The sequence below is a fragment of the Topomyia yanbarensis genome, chromosome 2, assembly GCF_030247195.1.
Source record: "Topomyia yanbarensis strain Yona2022 chromosome 2, ASM3024719v1, whole genome shotgun sequence".
NCBI lineage: Eukaryota > Metazoa > Arthropoda > Insecta > Diptera > Culicidae > Topomyia > Topomyia yanbarensis.
The window spans coordinates 226,988,382-227,015,397 of NC_080671.1; the positions used below are offsets into that span (position 1 = coordinate 226,988,382).

At 40.1% G+C, this 27,016-nt stretch overlaps 1 protein-coding gene across 1 annotated transcript in view; it reads right to left on the minus strand.

Annotated features, from left to right (window-relative positions):
- Window positions 1–21,062, minus strand: part of LOC131682937 (uncharacterized) — a 501,049-nt gene extending 479,987 nt beyond the window's left edge. Inside the window, exon 1 of the mRNA XM_058964746.1 lies at window positions 19,480–21,062. Coding sequence (XP_058820729.1) covers window positions 19,937–20,995 — 1,059 coding nt within the window. The 5' untranslated portion in view covers window positions 20,996–21,062 and the 3' untranslated portion in view covers window positions 19,480–19,936. The remainder of the gene's footprint in view (window positions 1–19,479) is intronic.
- Window positions 21,063–27,016: the final 5,954 nt, after the last annotated feature.

Here is a 27,016-nt window from a genome sequence, read left to right on the forward strand (position 1 = left end):
AAAGGGAACCGTCAAATGCAGTCAGGGGGAACTGTCAAATGTAGCCAGTCCATTTAAAATATGTGAGGAAGAAAGAGTGGCTATGCAAGACAAGAGAACAGAAAAAAAGAAAAAGAAAACATATATCCACAGGTTTTGTCCCAGGATTTTAATAGAGAACATGAAAATTCGATTTGTTTGCATTTGGCAGTGGGCCTTTTTCAAATGATTGGCTAGAAATTCCTTACTTCTACAATGAATCATGTACAAGAAAAGTAAAAATGTTAAATTTAACGGAACAATGTATGATGCCGATATCAAATAAAAAATTACAGCTGAGCGACCTTGTTTGGAAAGTGTTAACATTTGGCAGCGAACCAAACCAAGTTTCTCATACTATGATCGAAACAACAAAAATTCCAAGACCATGTAAACAATCTCTCTGAACTGTCAGAAAAGTGAGGTTAAACATTATCATGCAGTGTTGTCCACCGAGAGGTTCACTTTAGTTTGTTTACATTACCAATGAACTTTGTACTGCGACTCACCACTTCATTTGCCGCGTTGCCAGGAACGCGAGCAAAAATATTCAAAACAGTGTTGTCCAAACACACATTTTGAGTCCCACCATTCTTGCAAAGGTGAAAAAATACTCAACATTCTTGCATTTTTCAAATTTAAAAAAATCATTAAAAAATCACGATAGCTCCAAATAGTCTCATTTCAACGGCAATATTCTTAAAAATGTGTAGTCTTTTGAATAAAAATAAGAAAAAAGGGGGTTAGGTCGGACGAGAAAGGTCTATTACTGGCGAATGTGTGGTAGTTTATAAGTCTATAGTATATAGGCTTCAAACAATTGTGCGCGGAGTTGATGTTCTAGTGAAACTTCGAATCGTTTTAGGGCTACCGGTGGCCAAGTTATCGAAACTAGTTTGGGTGTTCATTGAGCAGTTTGTCTATAGTGTTCCGTCGGATCACGGGGGTTACCTGTGCATCAATAAGCTGATAGATTTTTTGAATAAGCAACTGCAATGATTGTGAAATGTTGTGTGGCAGAATGTGCTACCACATTTAGTTCGGCAGATGAATTGATAGTGCACATTAAAAATATACACAAGCCTCCTGTGCATTTCGAATATAAATGCACGTTTCCAGAATGTATCCAGATTTTTTCGAATCTATACAGGTACACGCGTCATTTGAAAAACCATAAGTTTACTACTTCTGTGATAGTTCCGTCCTGTAGCATTAGTAAAGACCATGAAGTTAGTGTAGAAATGAATGTACCGTTAAAAATAAGAAAAACTGACAGTATTCAAGATGATCCTCTTTTCGAAACCAATTTAAAACAAATTCAAGAATCAGCTGTTGAATTTACACTGAGTTTACACCAAAGAGCCAATTTCTCCCGCAATGCGGTACGTGAAATACAAAACGCTACGCAAACATATTGCTCAAAAGCTGTCGAAAATATTGAAAAGCTCAATATAGTCATTGACAATCCCGAAATCAATTATATGTTTAAGAAACACCTATCTCTATTGAAAAATAGCTTTGATTTTATTGATACTGACCATAAGTTTTTTAAACACATTGAGGGTTTAGGCATTTTTAAGGAACCCACGATACTGGCTTTACAACAAAATGAGCTAAAAAAGTCTACACCCGAATAATGTCGTAAATCGTGCAATCGTGCTTGATGTTGAACCAGATCGAATTTCAAATCAAATCTTTTTTCCAAATGGAGGATTTCATTTTTAAAACACTTGAGTATACGCGAAAATTGGAGCAGTCAAATGAAATCGCTCATTTTGTAAATGGAAATGTTTATAAAAAGATAAAAGCTAAATGTAACCAGAATAAAGAAGTAAGCTATGTTATACCCTTGTGGTTGTACGCTGATGAATTCGAGGTTAACGATCCCCAAAGTTCGCACAGCAAAATTGATTCGGTGTGTGGAATTTATTATACTTTTCCTACTCTTCCTGATGAATTCAAATCAAGGCTATGTAACATCTTTGTTGCAGGAGTGATAAGAAAAGTCGTTATAAATCGGACAGGGGTAAACAAATTTGTAGAGGAATTGATTATGCCATTCAAAAAACTAGAAGAAAAGGGTATTATTTTTAAATTAAACGACAAATACGTTAAAGTTCATTTTGTGCTCTGTCTTTTCCAAGGAGACAATTTGGGTGTGCATTCATTGTTACTTTTGTCAGCTGGATTTACCGCGAACTACTATTGTAGGTTTTGTCGTAGACATAGATTTGAACTACGAACTGATTGTGAGGAACATGTTACCAGCTTAAGAAACCTGGAAAACTATGAAGAGGATGTTGCAATAGATAAGCATTCAGAAACAGGTATCGCTGACCAGTCTGCATTCAATCAATTGAAATTTTTCCATGTAATTGAAAATCCAAGCGTTGATGCTATGCATGACTTATTTAGCAACGGAGTTTGCAAATATGGTTTCCTGTCTGCGATAAACTACTTCATTTACAAAAAGCATTTCTTCACAGTTTCAGTATTAAATACAAGGATCCATTTTATTAGCCGCATATCGTTGGATACAAGCTTACGTCGCATACCAGAATTCGAAGAAATATATGATAAGAAAAACAAAGGCAAGATGGTTATAGTTAGAATGACTGCTTCTGAGATGAGGGCATTTTGTAAAAATTTTACTTTAATATTAGGACCCTATGTACCACATGATTACTCTGTATGGGAATTTTGCAAAATTTTAGTTAAAATGGTGGAACTTATTCTTGCCAGATCTTTCACTCAAACTAAGTTGGATGAGATGGAAACATTAATTCAGTCGCATCATCGTTTATATCAAGCTCTTTTTGATGAAAATCTTAAGCCCAAGCAGCATTTTCTTCTGCACTACCCTAGGGTAATAAGAGAATGTGGGCCTATTGAAAGTATGATGTGCTTTAGAAATGAAGCGAAGCATCAACGTTTTAAAGAGTATGCCCATGTGATTTCTTCTCGCATGAATGTAGCATATACTTTATGCGTTAAATCGTCTTTACAGTTCAGCTTCAATGTCCACAATAATTCGTTTTTTGATGCTAATTTCGAAGGAAATTTTAAGGAGCACTCTATTAAATCCCTATTACTCACAAATTGTATCATTCAGCCCGTTCAAAGAAAATGAAAAAGTGTTGTTTGCCCAAGCTATCACATACAAAGGTACTGAATTTAATGCAGGTCAATTTGTAACAATTACTCAAAATCAAATCAAATTTTTGAATTAGAGGAGTTTGTTAAGTTTGATGATAAATCGTTCATAATATGTAGAGATTGGAAGATTGGAGTATTTCAAGAACATTTGTTTAGCGTTTGAAGCGAAAGATAGAACCGAAACAATCAGCATTTTTAATATTGACGCAATCGATGGATCTGCTTTCAGTGTTCATGAGGTAGACAATAAATATTTTTTCAGAAATAATGATAACTTTAGATAGGTTTGATATTTAGTATATAATGAAACGTGTAGTCAATAGAAAATGTTAAAAACAACGAGAAAAATAAAAATAGAATCATTGAAAATATAACAGCGATATTTTATTCATTTATTGTATTATATTCGCGGGACGCCTGAATAGATGGGATGAAAATTAAAATAATTGGACATATTCACACTTTACACAAGCCTACTATAATCTATTCACTAACGATAGATGATTACTTCCGAGTTGCCACAGCAAATAGGCCTAATTAATTTAATTTTCATGCAACTCATCCAATCTCTGATCCAAAAGCATCAAGAGCACGAATAAAGCAAAATTTACACCATTCCGATCCGGTTCAGTTTCATGCACGGATATCAATATTATTCCATAATTTAATATGTGCGCATTCACACTGTGTCGGACAAGTGTGAATGCGTGCACATGAAGAATATGGAAGAATAATGATGTTCGTGCACGATACGGAATCGTATCGGTAAGGTGTAATTAGCGCTTAAATCTTGCATGAAATTTAAAATCAACTTCAAATGGAAAGCAATCACTCTTATTCTTGTTTACGACGAATGCAAGATTCGTTCGAAAGTGGTTTGTATTCCCGTTTACGACAGCAAAATCAAATGGGCTTACTATTCGTTCGAATCGCTTTCGAACGAATCTCGCATTTGTCGTAAACAAGAATAAGGGTGTATATGTAATATGTAACTCATAATTCCTCATTAAGCACTATTTACACCTATCCGATCCGATTCAGTGACGGTTGAGTACCGTGCATGGACACCAATATTCTTTCATACACATCAAATGCGAGCATGCACACTTGTCCGGCACGGTGCCGTGCCGGAGAAGTGTGAATGCTCGCATTTGAAGTGTATAAAAGAATATTGGTGTCCATGCACGGTACTCAACCGTCACTGAATCGGATCGGAAAGGTGTAAATAGTGCTTAAAGAGGAATTATGAGTTACATATTAGAAGTACCGAATTTCATATAATTGACGGATCGAAGTTCATAACGTTGATTGCAAATCTTCATAATGCAGGGGTTATGAGTTTCATAGTAGAAAGTAACGAATTTCATATAATTGACGGATCGAAGTTCATAACGTTGATTGGAAATTTTCATAATGCAGGGGTTATGAGTTTCATAGTTGAAAGTAACAAATTTCATATAACTGACGGATCGAAGTTCATAACGTTGACTGCAAATTTTCATAATGCAACCTTATGAAAAATATATGGGACTAGTTTGATACGATTCGGTTGAATTCATAAGGCAAACTAATGAAAAGCTTACCGATTCCTTGTGGCAAAAAAAACATAAGGCAAAACAATGAATCTCGCTAGTCATTTTGCTGAGTGCAGTTAAACTCATTCCGGAACCGGTTCGGATTTCTTAATGGAGTCATTATGGATTCCAAATCAAATGCAACAACCGATTCCGACTCAGAATCGGTTGTTGCATTTGATTTGGAATCCATACCGACTCCATTCAGGATTCCGAATCAAATTCCGAATGGTTTGACCGGGTATTAGTGTTGTTAAAAACAAAACGAGAGATTCGACTCAGTTGAGGTCTTCCGTAGAGGAAGGTACTTTTGAGTTGTTTGGGGTATACTCAAAATTAGGTAAATTCAACTTAAATTTGAGTATAAAAACCTGTTTTAATCCACTTAGAGGTGCAATTGTGCCTTCCTCATTTCTCCAAACTATGATTTAATAGCTGGTTCGTACAATATAACATTATGGAAATGTCTTTCATTCTTATTACACTTGGTAAGTATATATAAGAGCACCTTTTTGCGTTCATCGCGGTATCGGTTTGAATCGGAGTTTTCTATGTGATCGCACTCCACAACCCGTAACTCCGGAGCCGGAAGTCGGATGGAGATGCAATTTAATATCAGTTTCCGGGGACGCAACACCTTTCATTTGAGACTAAGTTGATCAAATCGATCTAGCCATTTTCGAGATACCAATATAACCGTTATTTTAAATTTGGATGCTTCCGGATCCATCGATGGTGGCCAGTGTGGCCAAAGAGACTTTGAATAACTGTTGGGAACCTAGATCTACAAATTTAACAGTTGTGTTTACATTTTGGAAAAAAATCACCTTTTTACATTCATCGCAGAATTCGTTATAATCGGGATTTGCTGCGTGATCGTACGTGTCATCCTGTAATTCAGGAACCAGAACTCGGATCCACACAAAATTCAACAGCAGCTGATGGACCTTTCATTTAAAATCAAGTTTGTCAAAATCGGTTCAGAAAATTCCGAGAAACCGATGTGGACAAATCAACAAATTTTGTTTTGTAACCATACTCTTCAACTCGTAATCCGGAACAATATGTCGGTTGAAAAATGAAATTCAATAGCAACCTATGGTAATATTGTACCTTTCATTTGAATCTTAGTTTGTAAAAATCGGTTCAGCCATCTCCGAGAATCCGATGTGGACATTTTTTTAACAAATCCGCACATACACACATACATACATACACACATACATACACACATACATACGTACATACACACATACATACACACAGATATTTTGCGATCTCGGCGAACTGAGTCGAATGTTATATGAGACTCGGCCCTCCGGGCCTCGGTTAGAAAGTCGGTTTTTGGAGCAATTGCATAACCTTTCTATATGAGAAAGGCAAAAGAATAATATTTAATTAGTTTAATCAGCATGAGTTCAATGTTATCTTCATGTCATTATATTTTGAAATATTGGTGGAATGTGTTAGAAAGTGGAGGGAATGGGGGGTTAGTAGAGTGGGAGTGGAGGATGCGTCAGAAATCCTTCATCTTATTTCGGTATACGGGGTTGATGAAGGAAATGCGGGCGTGAGGGTGGTCCAAGGAGAGGGGAGTGATGAAGGAGGGAGGTGTAAGGGCAAGGGGGAGGGGGAGGGGCGGCGACGCAATACTCAACTGCATATTTTGCCTTCCATTTGAGACATGGTTTGAGAAAATCGGTTCAGTCATCACCGAAGAACCGATGTGACTTTAATTGTGGAATATGCCCGGAATTCCGGACTTCCGGAATCGTCGATAGTGGACAATATATTTAAAGGATGTTTGATTGGCAATCAGTGATCTAGATCTGCGATTAGAAGTAATTTGGTGACCATTTCATTAGTTTTTAGCCTCTGAGGTATTACGATTGTACCGATATATATGGGAAATTCCAGTGTATCCTTACTAACACCCCTGTAACTCCGGAAGCAAGAGTCAGAACTGTAGTGATCTGATGTTAGAGTGTAATAACTGTAGTGATCTGATGTTAGAGTGTAATAACGGCTGAGTGTAACGTCTACAGTTCAAGAGAGGGTAGTGAAAGAGAGAAGAGCACCACTTGTAATGGAAATAGAGAATAAACGTATCACTTTTAGATTGACCATCTAACGGATAAGTCGTTTTAGTTTGTGCGGTCCATTATCCAAACACTACATTTGGCGACGTGGAGGAAATTAAGTGAAAAAAAAATCAAATTTCTCGAGTGTTGTGTTGACTTCGTGGTTGGAAGAATGCAGCAAAGGTAAGCAAAAGTGATAGTAAATGGGGCATTTCCGACAGTTTGTTTTTGCTGACGCAATGAGCGGAGAACAAAATGGCCGATAATTGAAAAAATGCTGTGTGTATTGAGCAACCGTGTGCTAATGCAAATGTGTCTGTCAGCGAAAATGTAAGGTTTTGCGGCATAAAAAAAGGATTCAAAAGATAGAGTTTTTATTATCGAAGTGATGGCAAGTGTGTGCCACCAACCTGAAAGAAGACTGCAGAGAGAGAAAAGAAAGCTATGACAACTGTGTGTCGAAATAGAAAAGAATATGGCAACTGTGTGCCAAGTATGGATGTTGTGGCAACTGTGTGCCGAGAGGGAGAATATTTGTGGCAACTGGGTGTCCGAGTGAAAAAAGAGGGAGCAATACACATCTTTTCATTTGTGTTACCTGTATTTCTAGAGAATTATCGGGGCAACTGGGTGCCAGAACGATAATGAAGGAATGGGGAGAATGAGGGAATTTTTATATGTATTGTACCATTTACTGGTTGCGGTATGTGGGGAATGAAAAGATCTAATGTTGTATGCGTAAAAGTGTTCGAAGGCCTTTTGCACAACGGTATAGGAAACGAAAAAACATGGGAAGAGAGTTTGGTTTGTTTGAAGAGATGTCATTCTATTTTGTTATACCATGAAAGTTAGAGATCGAAAACATGTTCATGTTACTTTTTTATTCGTTCTACGCATTGAATTGCTACTGAAACGTGTTCATCTTTGCTTTGTTTAGGACGGATGCGATGCAGCACATAAAACCGTTTGAGACGGTGGCTGACAGATCAAGTCTGCAAGTCGAGTGGCAAAAATGGAAGCGAGAGCTAGAGCGCTATTTTGATACTTTTGGCGTTGTCTCTCAGTGGGAGAAGAGATCACAGTTATTGCATTTGGCTGGTCGTGAGATTCAAGAGATTTTTGATCATCTTCCGGGAGTGGAAGATGTTCCACATGTCGTGGCTGACCCTCCTTATTATGACGTAGCAGTACAAAAGCTTGACGAACATTTCGAACCAATGCGTAGACGGAATTATGAGCGTCATCTTTTTCGACAAATCGTGCAGGGACCAGAAGAAAGGTTTGCCGATTTTGTGTTGCGTTTGCGAATTCAAGCAAAACCGTCAGAATTCGATCGATATGATTCAAGGGAAATTAACGACAGAATAATTGAACAAATTGTGGAAGCTTGTAGATCAACAGAGCTGAGACGTAGAATCTTAGCAAAGGACATGTCCTTCGAAGAAATTATTTCACTGGGTACAACTTTGGCCGATGTACAAATTCAATTAAAAGAAATCGATCGTGGTCAAAGCGAGGGAAGGTCAACTGGATCTATCAATAAGATTTTCAAGCGACCGTATCAGCCAGCAAAGTTCTTACGTGGCGGTATGCAATCAAAAACAGAAAGGAATTGTTTTGCCTGTGGCTGGCGTGGTCATCTGAAGGGGGATGAAAGGTGCAAAGCGCGAAACGCCAAATGCGCAAACTACGGCCAGTTGGGACATTTCATGATTCGTTGTCTCAAACGTGCAGTACCTTTCGATCAAATTGCAACTGCACCTAAGAGAATCAGAGCTATTTCGGAGGAGGATAAGCCAGAGAAAATCTTTTACGCGATGGGCAAAAATGTATTTGATTTTGTCGTGGGTGGTGTAAAAATCCCTATGATAATTGACTCTGGTGCAGACGCTAATATCATTAGCGAGGCAACCTGGGTTGAAGCACAGAAAACTGGAATCAATGTTAAAAATTTAACTCCAGAAGCAGATCGTAAATTAATCGCATACGCGGCGAATGAACCGATGAAGATTGCTTGCATGTTTTGGGCAGAGGTACAGGCTGGGGAAAATCAGGTGGAAGCGAAATTCTATGTTGTGGAGCAAGGGCAACGAAATCTGCTGGGAGACACAACTGCCAAATTGCTAAAAGTGTTGAAGATCGGATTTGATGTGGCTACAATCCAAGAGTCGCTCAAGATTACCTTTCCGAAAATGAAAGGCATAGTTGTTGAAATCCCTATTGGTAAGGAGATACAACCAATCCAACAAGCATATAGACGTGCGCCAATCGCCTTGGAAGAACAAATTTATGAAAAGTTGAAATACTTGCTAGACATGGACATCATCGAAAGGGTGAATGGACCTTCTCCGTGGGTCTCACCGGTTGTTCCAATCGTAAAAAAAAGTGGAGACCTACGCATCTGTGTAGACATGCGCAAAGCAAATACAGCAGTTCTTCGTGAAACCCATCCATTTCCGTTGATCGAAGAACTTTTAAGCAGCGTGAAGGGGGCAGTGAAGTTCTCCAAACTAGACGTGAAGGATGCTTATCATCAGGTAGAAATATCTCAGACGTGTACGAGTAATTACAACATTCATAACAAAGTATTGACTTTTCAGGTAAGGTGCTTTAAGTGTTATTCAATTACTTCGAAATAAATTAATATTATAGTTAACGTGGAACTGATTTCGATTTTATTAATTCACATACAGTACAAGCGTTTAATGTTTGGCGTAAGTTGTGCCCCAGAACTGTTCCAAAAAGTGATGGAAACAATCGTTGTGGGGCTAGAGGGAGTAATGGTTTATATCCATGATCTGGTAGTGGTAGGGAAAACTGAAACAGAGCATGATCAACGTCTGAATGATTTGCTGAAACGGTTTAAGGAGTACAACGTTTTGTTGAATTGGGACAAGTGTCAGTTCAATGTAGAAAAGCTAGAGTGTTTAGAGCATGAGCTGTCAGTTGAAGGTATCAGACCAGTAGAAAGTCGGGTTTCAGCCATCAAACAATTCCGAATACCGTCTAGCATAGCAGAACTAAGGAGCTTTCTGGGATTGATTACGTCCGTAGGAAGATTCATTCCAGACCTGGCCACCAAAACTGATTCTCTTCGAAATATGTTGAGAGGGAACAAAAGGTTCCAGTGGACCAGTATCCAACAATCTGCTTTTGAAGAAATTAAAGCAGCCGTGTTGAAAATTGAAAATTTAGGTTTCTTCGATCCCCGGGACTCAACGATCTTGGTAGCCGATGCGAGTCCATCAGGTCTAGGTGCTGTTCTAATGCAAGAAACTGCTCGTGGTGTAAAAAGAGTTATCGCTTATGCTAGCAAATCATTAACAGATTTAGAACGCAAATACTTCGAAACGGAACGTGAGGCGTTGGCGTTGGTGTAGGCCGTGGATCGATTTCGGTTATATCTTCAAGGAGTGACATTCAAATTGGTGACAGATTGCAAACCTCTCGAATTCCTGTTTAGCCCGCGATCTAAACCATGTGCTCGAATCGAACGGTGGGTTTTACGTCTTCAATCGTATAGTTACCGCATTGTCTACGAACCAGGTGTAACAAATATTGCAGATGCAATATCTAGGCTCTCCTCGTCAACACCTGAACAGTTCGATGTAGATGGTGGATATCACATATCTTTGTTATCGGAAGCGGTAACTTTACAAGCAATAACATAAGAGGAGATACGTGAAGAATCGCAAAAGGACGAAACCTTATCCGAGGTGATTGAAGCATTAATCGGGGGACAATGGACAGACAGATCCAATCCGTTCAAACCATACCAAACAGAGCTTTGCCAATCAGCATCCATTGTTCTGCGAGGCGAAAGATTGGTCGTTCCAAGTTCTTTGCAACCTAGGATGCTGGAAGTGGGTCACGAGGGCCATCCAGGTATTGAAGTGATGAAACGTCATTTGCGACAAAAGGTTTGGTGGCCTGGTTTGGACAAAATGACTGAAAAGTTCGTCAAAAGTTGCAAAGAATGTACACTAGTATCTTCAATGGCACCACCAGAACCTATGATCAGGACTCAGATGCCTGATAAACCGTGGGCTCATATTGCTGTTGACTTCATGGGACCACATCCTTCCGGTCATAATTTATTAGTCGTAATTGATTACTACAGCCGATTCGTAGAAGTGATTGTAATGAAGGAGACCACTGCTAAACTAACAATTCAGGCCTTGCATGAGACATTCTGCAGATACGGTATTCCAGAATCGATGAAGTGCGATAACGGTCCGCAATTTGTGAGTGAGTCATTACAACAATTTTGCAAAGTATGGAATAGAACTATGCCGAACAACACCATATTGGCCCCAAGCAAATGGTGAAATAGAACGTGCAAATCGTGCACTCAAGAAGCGATTACAGATTAGCCAGGAATCAACAAAATCTAACTGGAAGTGGAAGCTAAGAATGTATTTGCTAATGTACAATTCAACACCACATTCAACGGCTGGAGTGGCTCCATCAGCTCTAATGTTCGGAAGAGTTCTGAGGGACAAGGTGCCTGCGCTTCCTCGAATTGGAATGAAAATTGGAGGAGAGGTGTTGGATCGTGATAGGGAAAAGAAAATGAAGGAATCTGAATATTCAGATCAACGTCTCGGCGCAAAATACTGTACACTTATGGAAGGAGATCACGTTGTGGCGAAAAGAATGCAAAAAGAAAACAAACTTGCAGCTAACTTCAGTCCAGAGGAATTCACTATTACGAAGCGTTCCGGAACCGATTGCACACTTCGGTCAAATGATACCGGAAAACTTTTCCATCGCAACGTATCTCACTTAAAACCACTTACGGCTACAGCTAGTGACAATCTCAGTGGAACCCCTACACCGGAAAATCCAGGACCTGCAAATAAAGCGGAAGTTGATACTCAACTAGCTACAGAACAAAAGAAGCAAATTGAACGACCTCAGCGCATCGTTAATCGACCGAGATATTTGAACGATTATCAGCAAGGAGCAGTGGAAGTGCAAGACCATTGAGAAAAGGAGGAGTGTAGTGATCTGATGTTAGAGTGTAATAACTGTAGTGATCTGATGTTAGAGTGTAATAACGGCTGAGTGTAACGTCAACAGTTCAAGAGAGGGTATTGAAAGAGAGAAGAGCACCACTTGTAATGGAAATAGAGAATATACGTATCACTTTTAGATTGACCATCTAACGGATAAGTCGTTTTAGTTTGTGCGGTCCATTATCCAAACACTACAAGAACCGAATGAAATTCAGCAGCAGTCAACGGTATTACTGTATCTTTCATTTGAAATCAAGTTTGTAAAAATCGGTAGAGAATTCGTTGTGGAATGGGTGTGATAATAGCTTAGGAACTTGGCGGGTTCCCCGGGGGCGTCATGAACCATCATAGGTGACCAATGTGGTCAAAGCTGCTTTGATTGATCATTAGTGATCCAGACCCGCAAACTAGAGTAATGTTACATCTATTTTAATATGTTTTACATCATTTGACCATCATGGTGGTACCAGTTTATATGGGAATTTGCTGTGTGACCGCACTCTTCAACCCGTAACTCCGGAACCGGCAGTCGGATCAACTAAAAATTCAATAGCAGCTTATGGGAGCATTATATCTTTCAGATGAAACTAAGTTTGCGAAAATCGGTTCAGCCATCTCTGAGAAAATTGTGTGAGTTTAAATGAGACACACACACATACATACACACACAGACATTTGCCGATCTCGACGAACTGAATCGAATGGTGTATGACACTCGGCCCTCCGGGCCTCGTTTAAAAAGTCGGTTTTTACAGTGATTGCATAGCCTTTCTTTATATGAGAAAGGCAAAAACCTATCAATGAGTTGCAATTTTTGCCGTGGTTAAATGGAAACTACCTTCACCACGGTTTACATAATTTCTAGAGAAAATTTTCAATGGGACGTAAGTAACATTGAGAGCCTCTCTTTGTTTACTTTTTCTTTCGTTTATTACGACGTCATTGCAACACTTTGTACTAATTTTCCAGTACATATCGAAAGCCGACGGTTTTTACTACAATATTATGCAAAGAGTAGAGTAGTATATGTTGAAATGGCCGAGTAATGAACAGAAGAGAAAGACCTCAAAGAGAAACTCTAATTGTTACTTACGTCCTATTGAAAATTTTCTCTAGATTTTAATTTCCTCCACGATACCCCGAGATTGAGTCAAAGGAACTCAGTTTTAGGTAGTTTTTCGTTTGCGTGTAACCCCAACTGCTGTCAAAATGTATGAACTGACAGCGGTTGCCCAGTTAAGCTCAGCCGGAAATGAACCGGAATTCTGGCTGGTTCCAGTTTGTATTCCGGCTCCAGTGACACAACCGATTCTAGTTAGAATCGGTTGTGTCACTGGAGCCGGAATACGAACTGGAACCAGCCACCCGGTCAGCGTGGCAAGCAGAAAGTTAGCAAAAGTTGAGCAAAGCGAAATTGATGCTGGCAGAGTTTCTGCGAGCATTTTGCGCGATTTGTGCGAGAATTCTGGCAACGAATTCGCTCAAATGCAACAACCGTTTCTGACAGAAGCGGTTAAACCAACCGATGCTACTCACTTTTATCCAGAATCCAGACAGAAAAGTACGACCAAGATCTCTGCACGCTTCCTGCCACATCTTTGTCAGATGTTTTGCTCGATTCGTGCTAAATTCTACCAGGTAGGAATTGCCAGGATCTTTGCACAGTTTATGTCCGAATTATGCCAGGGTTTAGCTCGGTTCTTGTCAAAATTTGCCAGAAAACGCGAGCGAAACCGAGTTCGCCTTAGCTCAACTAACCCGACAGGATACGTGCAGAAATCTGACAGGGCTGCCAAACCAAGACTTACATAAATCTAGCAGAGCGGTCTCTGCCAGAAAATTTGCTCACTGGGCAGAATTCCAGTTCATTTCCGGCTGAACTTTACTGGGTGGGGTTAGAAACTTAATCATGGGGTTTTCGATTGATTGACACCGGTGTAGTGGAGTGCACTGAAACTGCACCGTTTTTGCACTTTCTATAGCAGAAGTGCAGAAAACTGGGTATGTTCCATTGACACTTTTGCTAGAAAGTGCAAAACCAGTGCAATCCACTACACCGGTGTCAATCAATCGAAAATCCCATCAGTTTCAGGTTCAAGCGAAATCGCCATAAATCAATGGCATTTTCGTTTGTGATAGTCAGAGATGCCAGATTTGAAGATTTGTCTTCATTTTGAAGATATTTGTAATGTTGTGAAGACGTGTTTTTTTATTTTGATGATAAATTTATTCGTATGTCTGATCGATTTCTGGCAGAATTCTGTCTCAACATCAATAACCGATTCAGAACCCTGGCCGTTAAAGACACATGAAGACATTTTTTTATACAATCTTAAATTCCCATAAGGGAAAATTGGACTGAACCACTTTGTGCATTAAGGGCACAAAACCTAACTTAAATTAAGTTTTATTTTTTGTGTTTCGAATTCATCTCGTCAGTAACTAGCACCATCTGGGTGTCTAGTTAGACGATGTATCTAAACTAGTACCCAAATTAGCACTAATTGGACACAAAAAAATTCCAAACAGTTCACACGACACATATGAACGTTCAAAGCAACTGACTTGTCCCGAGTGATGTCCCGGGAAGCAAGCACAGAGGCTCAGGTTTGCTGACGAGAAAGCGAAAACGAACTCTTGTATTTTGGCCCGGGAGCCAAAGCCTGGCATTATACAATCTTAAATTCCCTTAAGGGAAAATTGGACTGAACCACTTTGTGCATTAAGGGCACAAAACCTAACTTAAATTAAGTTTTATTTTTTTGTGTTTCGAATTCATCTCGTCAGTAACTAGCACCATCTGGGTGTCTAGTTAGACGATGTACCTAAATTCACTGCTTGCTTCCCGGGACAAGTCAGTTGCTTTGAACGTTCACATGTGTCGTGTGAACTGTTTGGAATTTTTTGTGTCTAACTAGTACCTACTATTTTAATTGATATCGATAACGTAGTCCTCAGAGCACTAGTCCCGTCGCCACAAACTGTTCTCAAAAATTACCATGTTGTGAATAACTTGATTGAAGTAAATCTAATTTTGAAATTAAACATCACGCAACTCCTTCACCACTTTGAAAGCGATTCCGCATACTCGCAATGCTGGATTAAGGAATAAAGAGAAAATGGGACAAATTGATATTTACATCTTATCCATCTCACTCTAATGTGGTTTTTGTTTGAGGCGAAACTGAGTCAGTTCCTACACGGTTAAATAAAACAACCTGCAGAATAAGTTATTTTAACTTACTTTTGAGTTGTGCTTGCTTCCCGGGACATCACTCGGGACAAGTCAGTTGCTTTGAACGTTCACATGTGTCGTATGAACTGTTTGAAATTTTTTTGTGTCTAGTTAGTGCTAATTTGGGTACTAGTTTAGATACATCGTCTAACTAGACACCCAGATGGTGCTAGTTACTGACGAGATGAATTCGAAACACAAAAAATAATACTTAATTTAAGTTAGGTTTTGTGCCCTTAATGCACAAAGTGGTTCAGTCCAATTTTCCCTTATGAGAATTTAAGATTGCATAATGCCAACCCTTTGGCTCCCGAGCCAAAAGACAACAGTTCATTTTCGCTTTCTCGTCAGCAAACCTGAGCCTCTGTGCTTGCTTCCCGGGACATCACTCGGGACAAGTCAGTTGCTTTGAACGTTCACATGTGTCGTGTGAACTGTTTGGATTTTTTTTGTGTCTAATTAGTGCTAATTTAGGTACTAGTTTAGATACATCGTCTAACTAGACACCCAGATGGTGCTAGTTACTAACGAGATGAATTCGAAACACAAAAAATAAAACTTAATTTAAGTTAGGTTTTGTGCCCTTAATGCACAAAGTGGTTCAGTCCAATTTTCCCTTATGGGAATTTAAGATTGCATAATGCCAGGCGACAAGACAAGAGCTCGTTTTCGCTTTCTCGTCAGCAAACCTGAGCCTCTGTGCTTGCTTCCCGGGACATCACTCGGGACAAGTCAGTTGCTTTGAACATTTACATGTGTCGTGTGAACTGTTTGGAATTTTTTTGTGTCTAACTAGTGCTAATTTGGGTACTAGCAAAGACTCCATATCAAGAAGACTGGCAACTCTGTCCAGAATCCGGAGACAGTAACAGCAACGCCACTTGCGGGTAAAGGTGGTACTTTCCATAGTGATGCACACACACATATACATTTTTACATAAAGCTTCCTCCCTTCTTCCAATAGAGGCGCTGTAACCTCTGTCGCTTCTCGTTTGTATGGGGGAAGGAAAGAGATATCAGTCTTCTTGATATGGAGTCTTCGGTACTAGTTTAGATACATCGTCTAACTAGACACCCAGATGGTGCTAGTTACTGACGAGATGAACTCGAAACACAAAAAATAAAATTTAATTCATTTTTTATAAATGGTATGATATGATACCAGGTATCTTTTTCAAATGTCTTCACATTTTATAAAAAATATCTTCATTTGTCTTCAACGGTCAGGATTCTGAATCGGTCATTGTTTTTGAGCCAGAATTCTGCCAGAAATCAGTCAGACATACGAATAAATTTATCTTCGAAATGAAAAACACGTCTTCACAACATTTCAAATATCTTCAAAATGAAGACAAATTTTTAAATCTGTCATCTCTGCTGGTATCCCTGGTGACAGTATTGGCGATTCTACGTTGAAACCGCTCACAGATAGCGCTGGAAGCAAAAGGTTTGTTTCAGTACTACACCCAGCAAAATTTACATTGAATTTCCATAAAAACGTCTTATGACTTTCAGACATAAGGATTTTAAATGGATTTTATAAATCTGTCTTATGATTTGGAGGGGAAATTTTCCAAATCCATCTCTTATTATTTTCATAATGAAATTATGAAAATGTCCGAATGAACGCCATAGGTGCCCATTTATGAAAATTGCTGACATTTATAAGTAGGAAACACAGTAGAAATAACGATTTCCATAGAACAGACTTATGAAATTCATTACAATGTTCGAATGAATGCCATAAGTTTATTTATGGATATTATTGTGCATTTATATAAAAAAAGAACATGGCTGACATTTCTCGAGCATTTATAGTAGACAAAAAATCAACAGTAAAAATCAACCTTGAGAGGATATTAGGTTTTACACCAACCGACATAACCCCACAAAATGAGCCGGATGAACTTCGTTTAACAATTCTCGGTGGCTTGTTTACATGGGAGTTACGTGAGTTTGAATGTAACAGATGGCCACCCGTTGCACTCCAACTCACGCAACTGAGCAACGCTTCGTCAATATTTCTTGGGAAACTGGGCTTAGACAACTGGGAAACTGGACTTGACAACTGAATGATAATGATTGTTACTTCTCAAATGATTTTGATTCTTATAAAATACGCGTCAGACACTAATTATATGCACAACTTATTTCATTTCAAATAATCGGATATCTTCTGTAAAAATCATAACCATGTAAACAGATTTAATGCTCACAGTAATTTATTCAATAACATAAAAACAATTTAAAATTGTTGCAATGTGACTGAAAATCTCACTTCTTTTGTTTCAAACAGCGGTAATCAAAAAGTGCTGAAACTATTAACTCTTGGTCGGCCGTCCAGGCCAGTACTGAATTCATAAGAAACAATTATGAACTTTTCACAAAAGTGACGTTTATGAAAAACAAAACACAATTTTATAGAATCAATAACAGATCTCATATGGGTTTCATGAGAAAAACTTATGAAATTCTTAAAGGCATATATTGGAGCGAAGTCATAAGACTGTTTTATGAAATACATTATTTGTACGTCTATGGAGTGCATGAATAAAGATCAATGAATTCATAAGCCTGCCTATGACATTCTAAAGCGTTCAATGACATCGTCAGAAGGTTGGTTCATATGCCGAGACTTATGAAATTCTCAGATGCTTTTTGCTCAGTGTAGGAGAAACTGGAAGTACTCCGGAGGAAATCGTTCCTGTACTCTCGTCTTCTCTTTTTTCTTCTTCTGGTAGCAAACCGGAGTAAAAAGAAGGAAGTATTTTTAGCTTCTGTTTGGTCCGGAGTGACATCCGTGTACTGGAACAAACCTAAATTGTTGCTGATTACCAGTGAGCAAATTTTCTGTCAGAGACCGCTCTGCTACACGGAAAAATAAAACAACCCACTAAATAAGTTCTTTTAACGTAAATTTAGGTAGTTTTGAGTTTTGCGTCGCTTTCGCACTTATGAGTGTTGTCAAAAACAAAGAGAGAGATTCGACTCACTCCGGGTCTACCATGGAATAAGGTACTTTTGAGTTGTTTGAAGTATACTCAAAATTAGGTAGATTCAACTTAAATTTAAGTATATTTAACTCAAGGTTGAGTGAAAAAAAACCCCTCAATGAGTTGTGATTTTTGCCGTAATTAAAGGGAAACTACCTTCAACACGGTTTACCTAATTTTGTCTTATTCCACGATACCCCGAGATTGAGTCAAAAGTGCTCAACATTTGGTAGTTTGTCGTATCCGTGTAGATTTCTTTAAGTCTTGGTTTGGCAGCCCTGTCAGATTTCTGCACGTACCCACACGCAGAATTTTATTTATGCATCGATAGCATACTTTTCTATCTGCCTCTCGTTTCTTCTGCTGTAAATTTTATGCATTGGACATATTCGGTCTATCCACTCATTGAATGCTTGCTAGAAGTTTATGCATGAAAATGCATAAAAATTACAGCAGAAGAAAAGAGATGGGAATAGAAAGTATGCTAACTATGCATATTTTTGTTTCTCAGTGCACTGAGACGTCCAAAAAATTGTTTCAAAATCGTTCAACACGGGTCCAACGATGGACGTTTGTTGAACGGTTATTTGTACGTTGTCCAAATTGGTCCAACGAACGTCCTTCATTAGACGATTTTGAAACCAACCGTTCTTAGAGGGTATCCTCACAGACTAACAGACATAAAACTATGAGCACAGACTAACAGACATAACACTCAAAAACAAAGCTTCGCCCGCTTTAACGGTCATTTTAAATATATTTGTAGTTGGGACTGGGGCCACATTTGAAATTATGGCGCCACTGACATATGAACAAGCATATGGGGGATAGACCACTAGTGAAAAATTGTTCCCAAACCTGAGGGGAAACCCACCAGTAAATAAGTGTTTGGGACTGTGAATATAAGGTGGAGCTAGTGTTCTGGGAAAATTGTCGGATCGATGTTTTTTGAGGGAATTCCCTCACAGTGTTATGTCTGTTAGTCTGTGCTATGAGGGAATTCCCTCAAAAACATCGATCCGACAATTTTCCCAGAACACTAGCTCCACCTTTTATTCACAGTCTCAAGCACTTATTTACTGGTAGGTTCCCCCTCAGGTTTGGGAACAATTTTTCTCTAGTGGTCTATCCCCCATATGCTTGTTCATATGTCAGTGGCGCCATAATTTCAAATGTGGCGACAGTCCCAATTACAAATATATTTAAAATGACCGTTAAAGCGGGAGAAGCTTTGTGTTTGAGTGTTATGTCTGTTAGTCTGTGATTACACTATGAATCTGGGTATGGCATATTTCAAACCTACTAAAACTACGCTTCGTCAAACCATTCACTATAGAAAAAGAACTTTTTTTAAATAGTGCGATAAACGCATCAAATGATTGTCATTTGATTCAGCCCGAACACTTATCTTAAAATACGTTTATTTAGGCCCAAATGCTGTAGCTTAACGAGGCCGATAATTCATTTTTTTTTATATTACATGTCACATGTTAGTGGGGGAAGGGAAAGCCGTATTTAGGGGCGGCTTGCTCCCCTCTTATGTAAGTAAAGGAAAAAGGTAGGAAGTGGGATACATATTGCGTAATTGACATCGTCGTTTGCTGATTGATCATTGTGGCGGATATGCACACTTTGTTGTAGTGTTGTAGTTTCCAGCCTGTAATCGCAGGGGCGAGGGGAGGGTCGATATTTCGGATAATTATTGGCACTCTATATCATCTGCATGTGCGGTATGTCATGATGTTCTGGATAGACGGTTATCAAGAAGAGTGTGCACCGAAGACTCGTGATGCAATGCCATATTGTAGATACAGGGATAGGTTGGTGAGATTCTACTGTGAATGAGAGAGGGTAAAATGTATTAAACTTGGACATCAATGGTTTTCAAAAAGATATAGATAAGAAAAATATAGGGGTGGTCACGGCTTGCCAGGACGTCCCGGACTGGCACATAGGGTGATCTACCTCGGGCCCGAAGGGAATCTATTAGTTGGGACCTGGCAACACAGTACTCTGCGCACAGCCAAACAACATGCTCGATGTCGTGATAGCCGTTCTCACAAACAAAATGATTACTTTCAGCAAGCCCTATACGACGGAGATGCGCGTCAAACGAGTAATGGTTGGACATGATCCTTGACATCGTACGAATAAAGTCCCGGTTCACATCCAACCCCTTAAACCAAGCATTCGTTGATACCTTCGGGATAATGGAATGTAGCCACCGTCCCAGATGCCCATTGCTCCATGTGGTTTGCCAACTATCGAGCGTCCTCTGACGAGAGATACTGAAAAATTCGTTGAAGCAAATTGGTCTTTCGTAAGTGTCGCCTTCTAATGCGCCCACCTTGGCTAAAGAGTCCGCCTTCTCATTGCCCGCAATAGAACAATGTGACGGGACCCAAACCAAGGTAATCTGGTAAGATTTTTCAGATAAAGCACTCAGATATTCCCGTATTTTCCCCAGGAAATACGGTGAGTGCTTTCCAGGCTTCGCCGCACGGATGGCCTCAATGGAGCTGAGACTATCCGAAACGATGAAGTAATGGTCTGAGGGCAGGGTGTCAATGATCCCGAGAGTATACTGAATGGCAGCTAATTCTGCGACGTAAATTGAAGCAGGATCATTGAGTTTGAATGAGGCAGCAAGATTTTCGTTGAAGATACCGAAGCCTGTGGACCCGTCGAGAATTGATCCGTCAGTGTAGAACATTTTGGCGCAGTCGACTTGATGGTATTTGTTATAGAAAATATTTGGGACCACTTGTGGGCGAATATGATCCGGAATTCCACAAATCTCTTCCTTCATGGATGTATCGAAAAATACAGTTGGATCAGAAGTATCTAAGAGATGAGCACGGTTGACGTTATATGTAGATGAATTGATGTTCTGTGCCATGTAATCGAAGTACAAGGACATGAATCGGGTCTGGGAATTAAGCTCGACAAGCCTTTCGCAATTTGCAATCACCAATGGGTTCAGAATATCGCATCGAATGAGCAATCAATATGAGAGGTCCCAGAATCGATTTTTCAGCGGTAGAACGCCCGCCAGCACTTCGAGACTCATCGTATGGGTCGAGTGCATGCAGAGTGCAAGTCGACGGCTTTAGGACCTGTAATAGAGACCACACCGTCATCTGCAAGCTGCCTTAGCGTGCAGGAATTGACAAGACATTCGTCAATGTCATTCACGTAAAAATTGTAGAGGAGAGGGCTTAGACATGAGCCCTGGGGAAGGCCCATGTAGCTAAATCGTGATGTCGATAAATCGCCATGCGAGAAATGCATTTGTTTTTCAGACAACAGGTTTAGCAAAAAGTTATTTAAAATTGGTGAAAGACCATGCTGGTGCAACTTCTCATAAAGAATGTTGATCGAAACTGAATCGAAAGCCCCCTTAATATCCAAGAATACTGATGCCATCTGCTCTTTGTTAGCAAATGCCATTTGAATTTCTGTTGAGAGCAACGCAAGGCAATCGTTCGTCCCTTTGCCTTTGCGGAAGCCAAATTGTGTATCTGACAGTAAGCCATTTGTTTCGACCCAATTGTCGAGCCGAAACAGGATCATTTTCTCGAACAACTTCCGGATACAGGACAGCATTGCAATCGGACGATACGAATTGTGGTCGGAGGCTGGTTTTCCTGGTTTTTGGATGGCGATGACCCTCACCTGTCTCCAGTCATGTGGGACAATGTTACCCTCAAGAAACCTATTAAATAAATTCAACAAGCGTCTTTTGGCAGAGTCTGGCAGATTCTTCAATAAGTTGAATTTAATTCTATCTGGCCCCGGGGCTTTATTGTTACATGATAAGAGAGCAAGTGAGAACTCCACCATCGTAAACGGTGTTTCGTTCGCGGTATTGTAAGGCGATGCGGCGCGGTAGATTTTCTGTGCCGGGGCGGAATCCGGACAAACCTTCTTGGCAAAATCGAATATCCAACGGTTTGAATATTCCACGCTCTCGTTAGTACTGTTTCGGTTTCGCATACGTCGGGCCGTGCCCCAAAGAGTGCTCATCGATGTCTCTCTTTCTTTCGACAAACCGGCGCCAGTAACTGCGTTTCTTAGGTTTCATTAAATTTTTCATTCGCTTTTCTAATATCGCGTACACTCGATAACTAGCAACTAACCCGTCGTTCCGGAAGGTTTTATACGCGGCAGCTTTCTCCGCGTACACGTCTGAGCACTCTTTGTCCCACCACGGGTTGGGAGAACGTTTTTGGGTGTTCACGTCGGGTACTCGTTTCGTCTGAGTTTGAATCGCGCTATCGAGAATCGAGTTGGACAAAAACTTATATTCTTCCTCCGGGGGAAGTATCTGTGTTGAATCGATAGTTTTGGATATCTCAGCAGCGTAGCTCTTCCAATCAATGTTTCGTGTGAGGTCATAGGGAACATTGATTGGTGTCGATGGTCTTGAACCAGTGGTGATTGCAATTACAATTGGTAAGTGGTCACTACCGTGGGGATCAGATATTACCTTCCACTTGCAATCTAACCGTAGTGATGTCGAGCATAAAGATATGTCCAGTGCACTTGCTTGCGCAGGTGGTCTAGGAATTCGTGTCATTTCCCCTGTGTTCAGAATTGTCATATTGAAGTTGTCACAAAGGTCTTGAATTGTCGAAGATCGATTATCGTCGTATAGACAGCCCCACCCCGTACCGTGAGAGTTAAAGTCTCCAAGAAGCAGGCGGGGCGAGGGAAGGTGTTCAATCACATTGGAGAATCTTCGATATCCCATCATGGCCCTAGGAGGAATGTAAATAGAAGCAATGCAAAGATCTTTGCCTTTGATTGTTGTTTGACAAGCGACAACTTCAATGCCTGGCGTCGAAGGGAGGTTGATTCGATTGAAGGAGTAGCACTTTTTGATCCCTAAAAGTACCCCCCCATATGAGTCTTCTCGATCCAAGCGGATAATGTTAAAATCGTGGAAGTTGAGGTTTATATTAAAAGTTAGCCATGTTTCACATAGGGAAAATGCATCACAATGATTGTAATTTAGCAAGTGTTTTAATGAATCAATTTTGGGGATAATACTTCTGCAGTTCCACTGTAAAACAGTGATCAGATCCCTGATTCCGTCTAATAAGTTAGCCATCGAAGGATACGATCGCTGTAAGGAGGGGCCATTGTTCAGTCAACTGTTTTAAAAATGTTCTTACTGTTGGTAGAATAGCAACCAGCAAGCTTTTCATAGGATCGGTAATGTTGAAAGCTGTGAATATCCAGTCCACAATGTCAGAAAATTTAAGGAATCCCGTTTTAGGTTGAGTTTCTGACTGTAAAATTGGAGCACTTGGGATTTTTGGTGCCCCGGGGAGTGCTGGGAACTCCTGGTTGTATCTCAATTTCCCAAAACCAGGAGGTATTATCTTCGGATTTGTACCAGCACTTCCAGTTGATGAATTATTTTTATTTTGTACCCTTGTTTGGGACAACCTAGGACCCTTACGAGGAAGTTCAGGTGAGTTTTGATTAGGTCTTTTCCTAGAGTTTCCAAGCGGAGCCAAAGAATGCCCCTCGCAAGGGTCGTTAGAGGCGTTATCGTCAGTTGGCAAGAGAGCGAAAGGGTTTTCGGAGATAAGTGGAACAGCTCTTTTAAGCATTTCTGCGTAAGAGCGTCTGGAGCGATCTTTGGCAGATCGCTTCAGTTTATCCGCGCGAAGTTTGTACGTTGGGCATGTCAAAAGTGCATGCGGATTCTCCCCACAGTAAACACACTTCTCAGCGGGGCTACTGCAAGTATCATCCGCATGGCGTTCCCCACATTTACCGCACCGTTGCTTGTTGCTACAGTAGGTGGCCGTGTGACCTAGCTGCTTGCAATTGGAACAATTCATGACCCGCGGTACAAACAGGCGTACAGGTAGACGAGCTCCTCCCACTTCAACGTAGCTCGGAAGTGCAGATCCGGCGAAGGTTACGCGAAACGAGTCTGATGGATAGTAATTACCATCTTCGATGGACTTTGAGTGCAATTGCTTGCACTCCAAAATCTTAACTGATTGAAGGTTAGGGTCCTTAAAGCGGCCAGCCCCATCATTCATCAGATCATCGACAGTTACACCCGCATCACTTACCACACCGTCGATCTCCACATCACGAGAAGGAATGTAGACGCGATACTCCAGCGTAAAGAGGCTATTGCTAACGATATCATTGGCCTGTTTCAAGTCAGTAACGACTACGCGCAGTTTATCTGACTGAACCTTTTTAATCTCGGTTACGGCCGAGTAACGTTTTGTCAGCTCCCGTGCAACAGTTATGCTGTTTAACGGTTTATTTTTGGGCCGAAAGTATACCACCCAAGGACCAGCGGATCCATCCTGGTAAACCTTGACTCGGGGGGGCTGTGAGACATTGGAGGAAAGTGGGGGAAGTGGATCGACCATAACATTATCTGTCTCAGTATCAGATATACGTTCTTCTTCTTCATAATATTCCTCTTCGGAGGGTGATCCTTCTGTTTGTTCCATTTTGTTGCGGGAGCAACACGCTCGACCGCACTGTTTAACTTAAATCAAAATAAAAAATCAAAAGCAATAAAAAGAAAAAAATCGATAAGAAAAGTAAAAAACGAAACACTTCACCAGTTGGTTCCTGGCGAGCTGGTAGGTGAATTGATCCTTCGTTTGTTTTATCCGTCACCCGCGTGACCTTCACACAGTAGAGCTGATATAGCTCGTCTAAACAAAGCCGTCTTTCAGGCAAGAAAAATGTTTAGTAACGCACTTCACTGCACTACTTTAACTGATATCGCAGGTAACAATTATCACTCGCGGGACTGTTTATTAGCAATGCTTTACTGCAGCCTCTGCCACAGCAAGCACCTTCGTACCACCGAAAAAACTAAACCACACCGGAGAGAACAAAAAGCACTTGTTTCCCGGTACAAAGTTGGGTTACGAATGAGCCCGAACACTGAAAACAGTTGAAACGCGTATGATGAACTTCTGTAATTTTGGATGATAACCATAAGCGTCGTCGTTTGCTTTTTCGAGTGTAAGCAATTCAATTGTGTTATGTTCATCGTTTGAAAATCACACACATATTCATTCAAATATATACATGAAACCTTTTGATCATTAATTCATCATTTTTTGGATGATTGCCATTCGAAATCGTCGATATCCAATTTCTACTGTATCGATTTTGTTGGCTATTTTCGGCAAATTTGAGACTAAGAGAAACGAAAGCAATGAAATTGAAAGACGGATAGGTATTCTAGAGCGAATCAGTTATAAACTTAGAACGGAAAACTAGAACTAGGCAGGCTCATATGGGCATGATCGAAAGGAAATGTGAAGAATTCTTTGCCTTCTGCAGAGTTGGAGTTGGGCGTTGCACCCAAGTCTACCGCATGGTCTATGGTAGAACATAACTCATCATCATGTTTTACCGCCGACGCCGGCAAAAAATTCTTGACAAATCCTCGCCTAGACTTGAGTGCAACGCCCAACTCCAACTCTGCAGAAGGCAAAGAATTCTTCACATTTCCTTTCGATCATGCCCATATGAGCATGCCTAGTTCTAGTTTTCCGTTCTAAGTTTATAACTGATTCGCTCTAGAATACCTATCCGTCTTTCAATTTCATTGCTTTCGTTTCTCTTAGTCTCAAATTTGCCGAAAATAGCCAACAAAATCGATATAGTAGAACCTTGCGGCTACTAAAACATAGTAACATATAAACTAGTTGGTAAAAAAGTAGATAAAAAATCGATTTCTGCTAGCTGAGCTGTGTCATTAATTGCTATCAGCCATCCGTGTGTGCGGAACGAAAAAATCAATAAGTAGTACAATCACAATAGGATCGGTGCGACACCGATAGCTTGGTGTCGATTGAATGCATACGTCACGGCTTGATGCTAGCAGAAAGGGAGAAGAATGATCGCATGGTCGTTCTAGGCGAGGATTTGTCAAGAATTTTTTGCCGGCGTCGACGGTAAAACATGATGATGAGACCATGCGGTAGAAGAATTCTTCACATTTCCTTTCGATCATGCCCATATGAGCCTGCCTAGTTCTAGTTTTCCGTTCTAAGTTTATAATTGATTCGCTCTAGAATACCTATCCGTCTTTCAATTTCATTGCTTTCGTTTCTCTTAGTCTCAGTAATTCAGCCTAATTGGGATGGTTGAATAAAAGCATTAATATTGCTGCTGCTACATTTGTTAGTAGTATAGCACAGACTAACAGACATAACACCCAAAAACAAAGCTTCGCCCGCTTTAACGGTCATTTTAAATATATTTGTAGTTAGGACTGTGGCCACATTTGAAATTATGGCGCTACTGACATATGAACAAGCATATGGGGGATAGACCACTAGTGAAAAATTGCTCCCAAACCTGAGGGGTAACCCACCAGTAAATAAGTGTTTGGGACTGTGAATAAAAGGTGGAGCTAGTGTTCTGGGAAAATTGTCGGATTGATGTTTTTGAGGGAATTCCCTCATAGTGTTATGTCTGTTAGTCTGTGCTTTGACGTTTAGTTGAACTAGAAACGTTATCGCGCATGGAGGGTTTTTTTTTATCGTGCTAAAGAAAAGCTGAAAAGTCAGCCATTTTCCTTTTTCTTTTATTTTTCTACCCAATTAATTAATTTTCAAAGTGGTAATATCCTGGTGCCGGTTCTGCAGAACGTTTTTTGGTTCAGCTTAGCACGTAACCTGCGGAAGAAGTAATGCTGCTTTTAAAAGTTGGTGTAATTGTAATTGTAATTTTATTGCAAACGGTATTCTGTTGGTTTACACCTAGTATCAGGACAAGGAAAAATGCTTTGGATACAAGTTACTTGATTAGAGCAGATGGTGTTACAAGTGAATCGGATGAAATCATGTTGGAAACAGTTTTTTTTAACAGATACGGACCCCGGAAAACAGGTTCCAGTAAATTGGCTGGAATTATGCTTTAGCCAACAAAGATT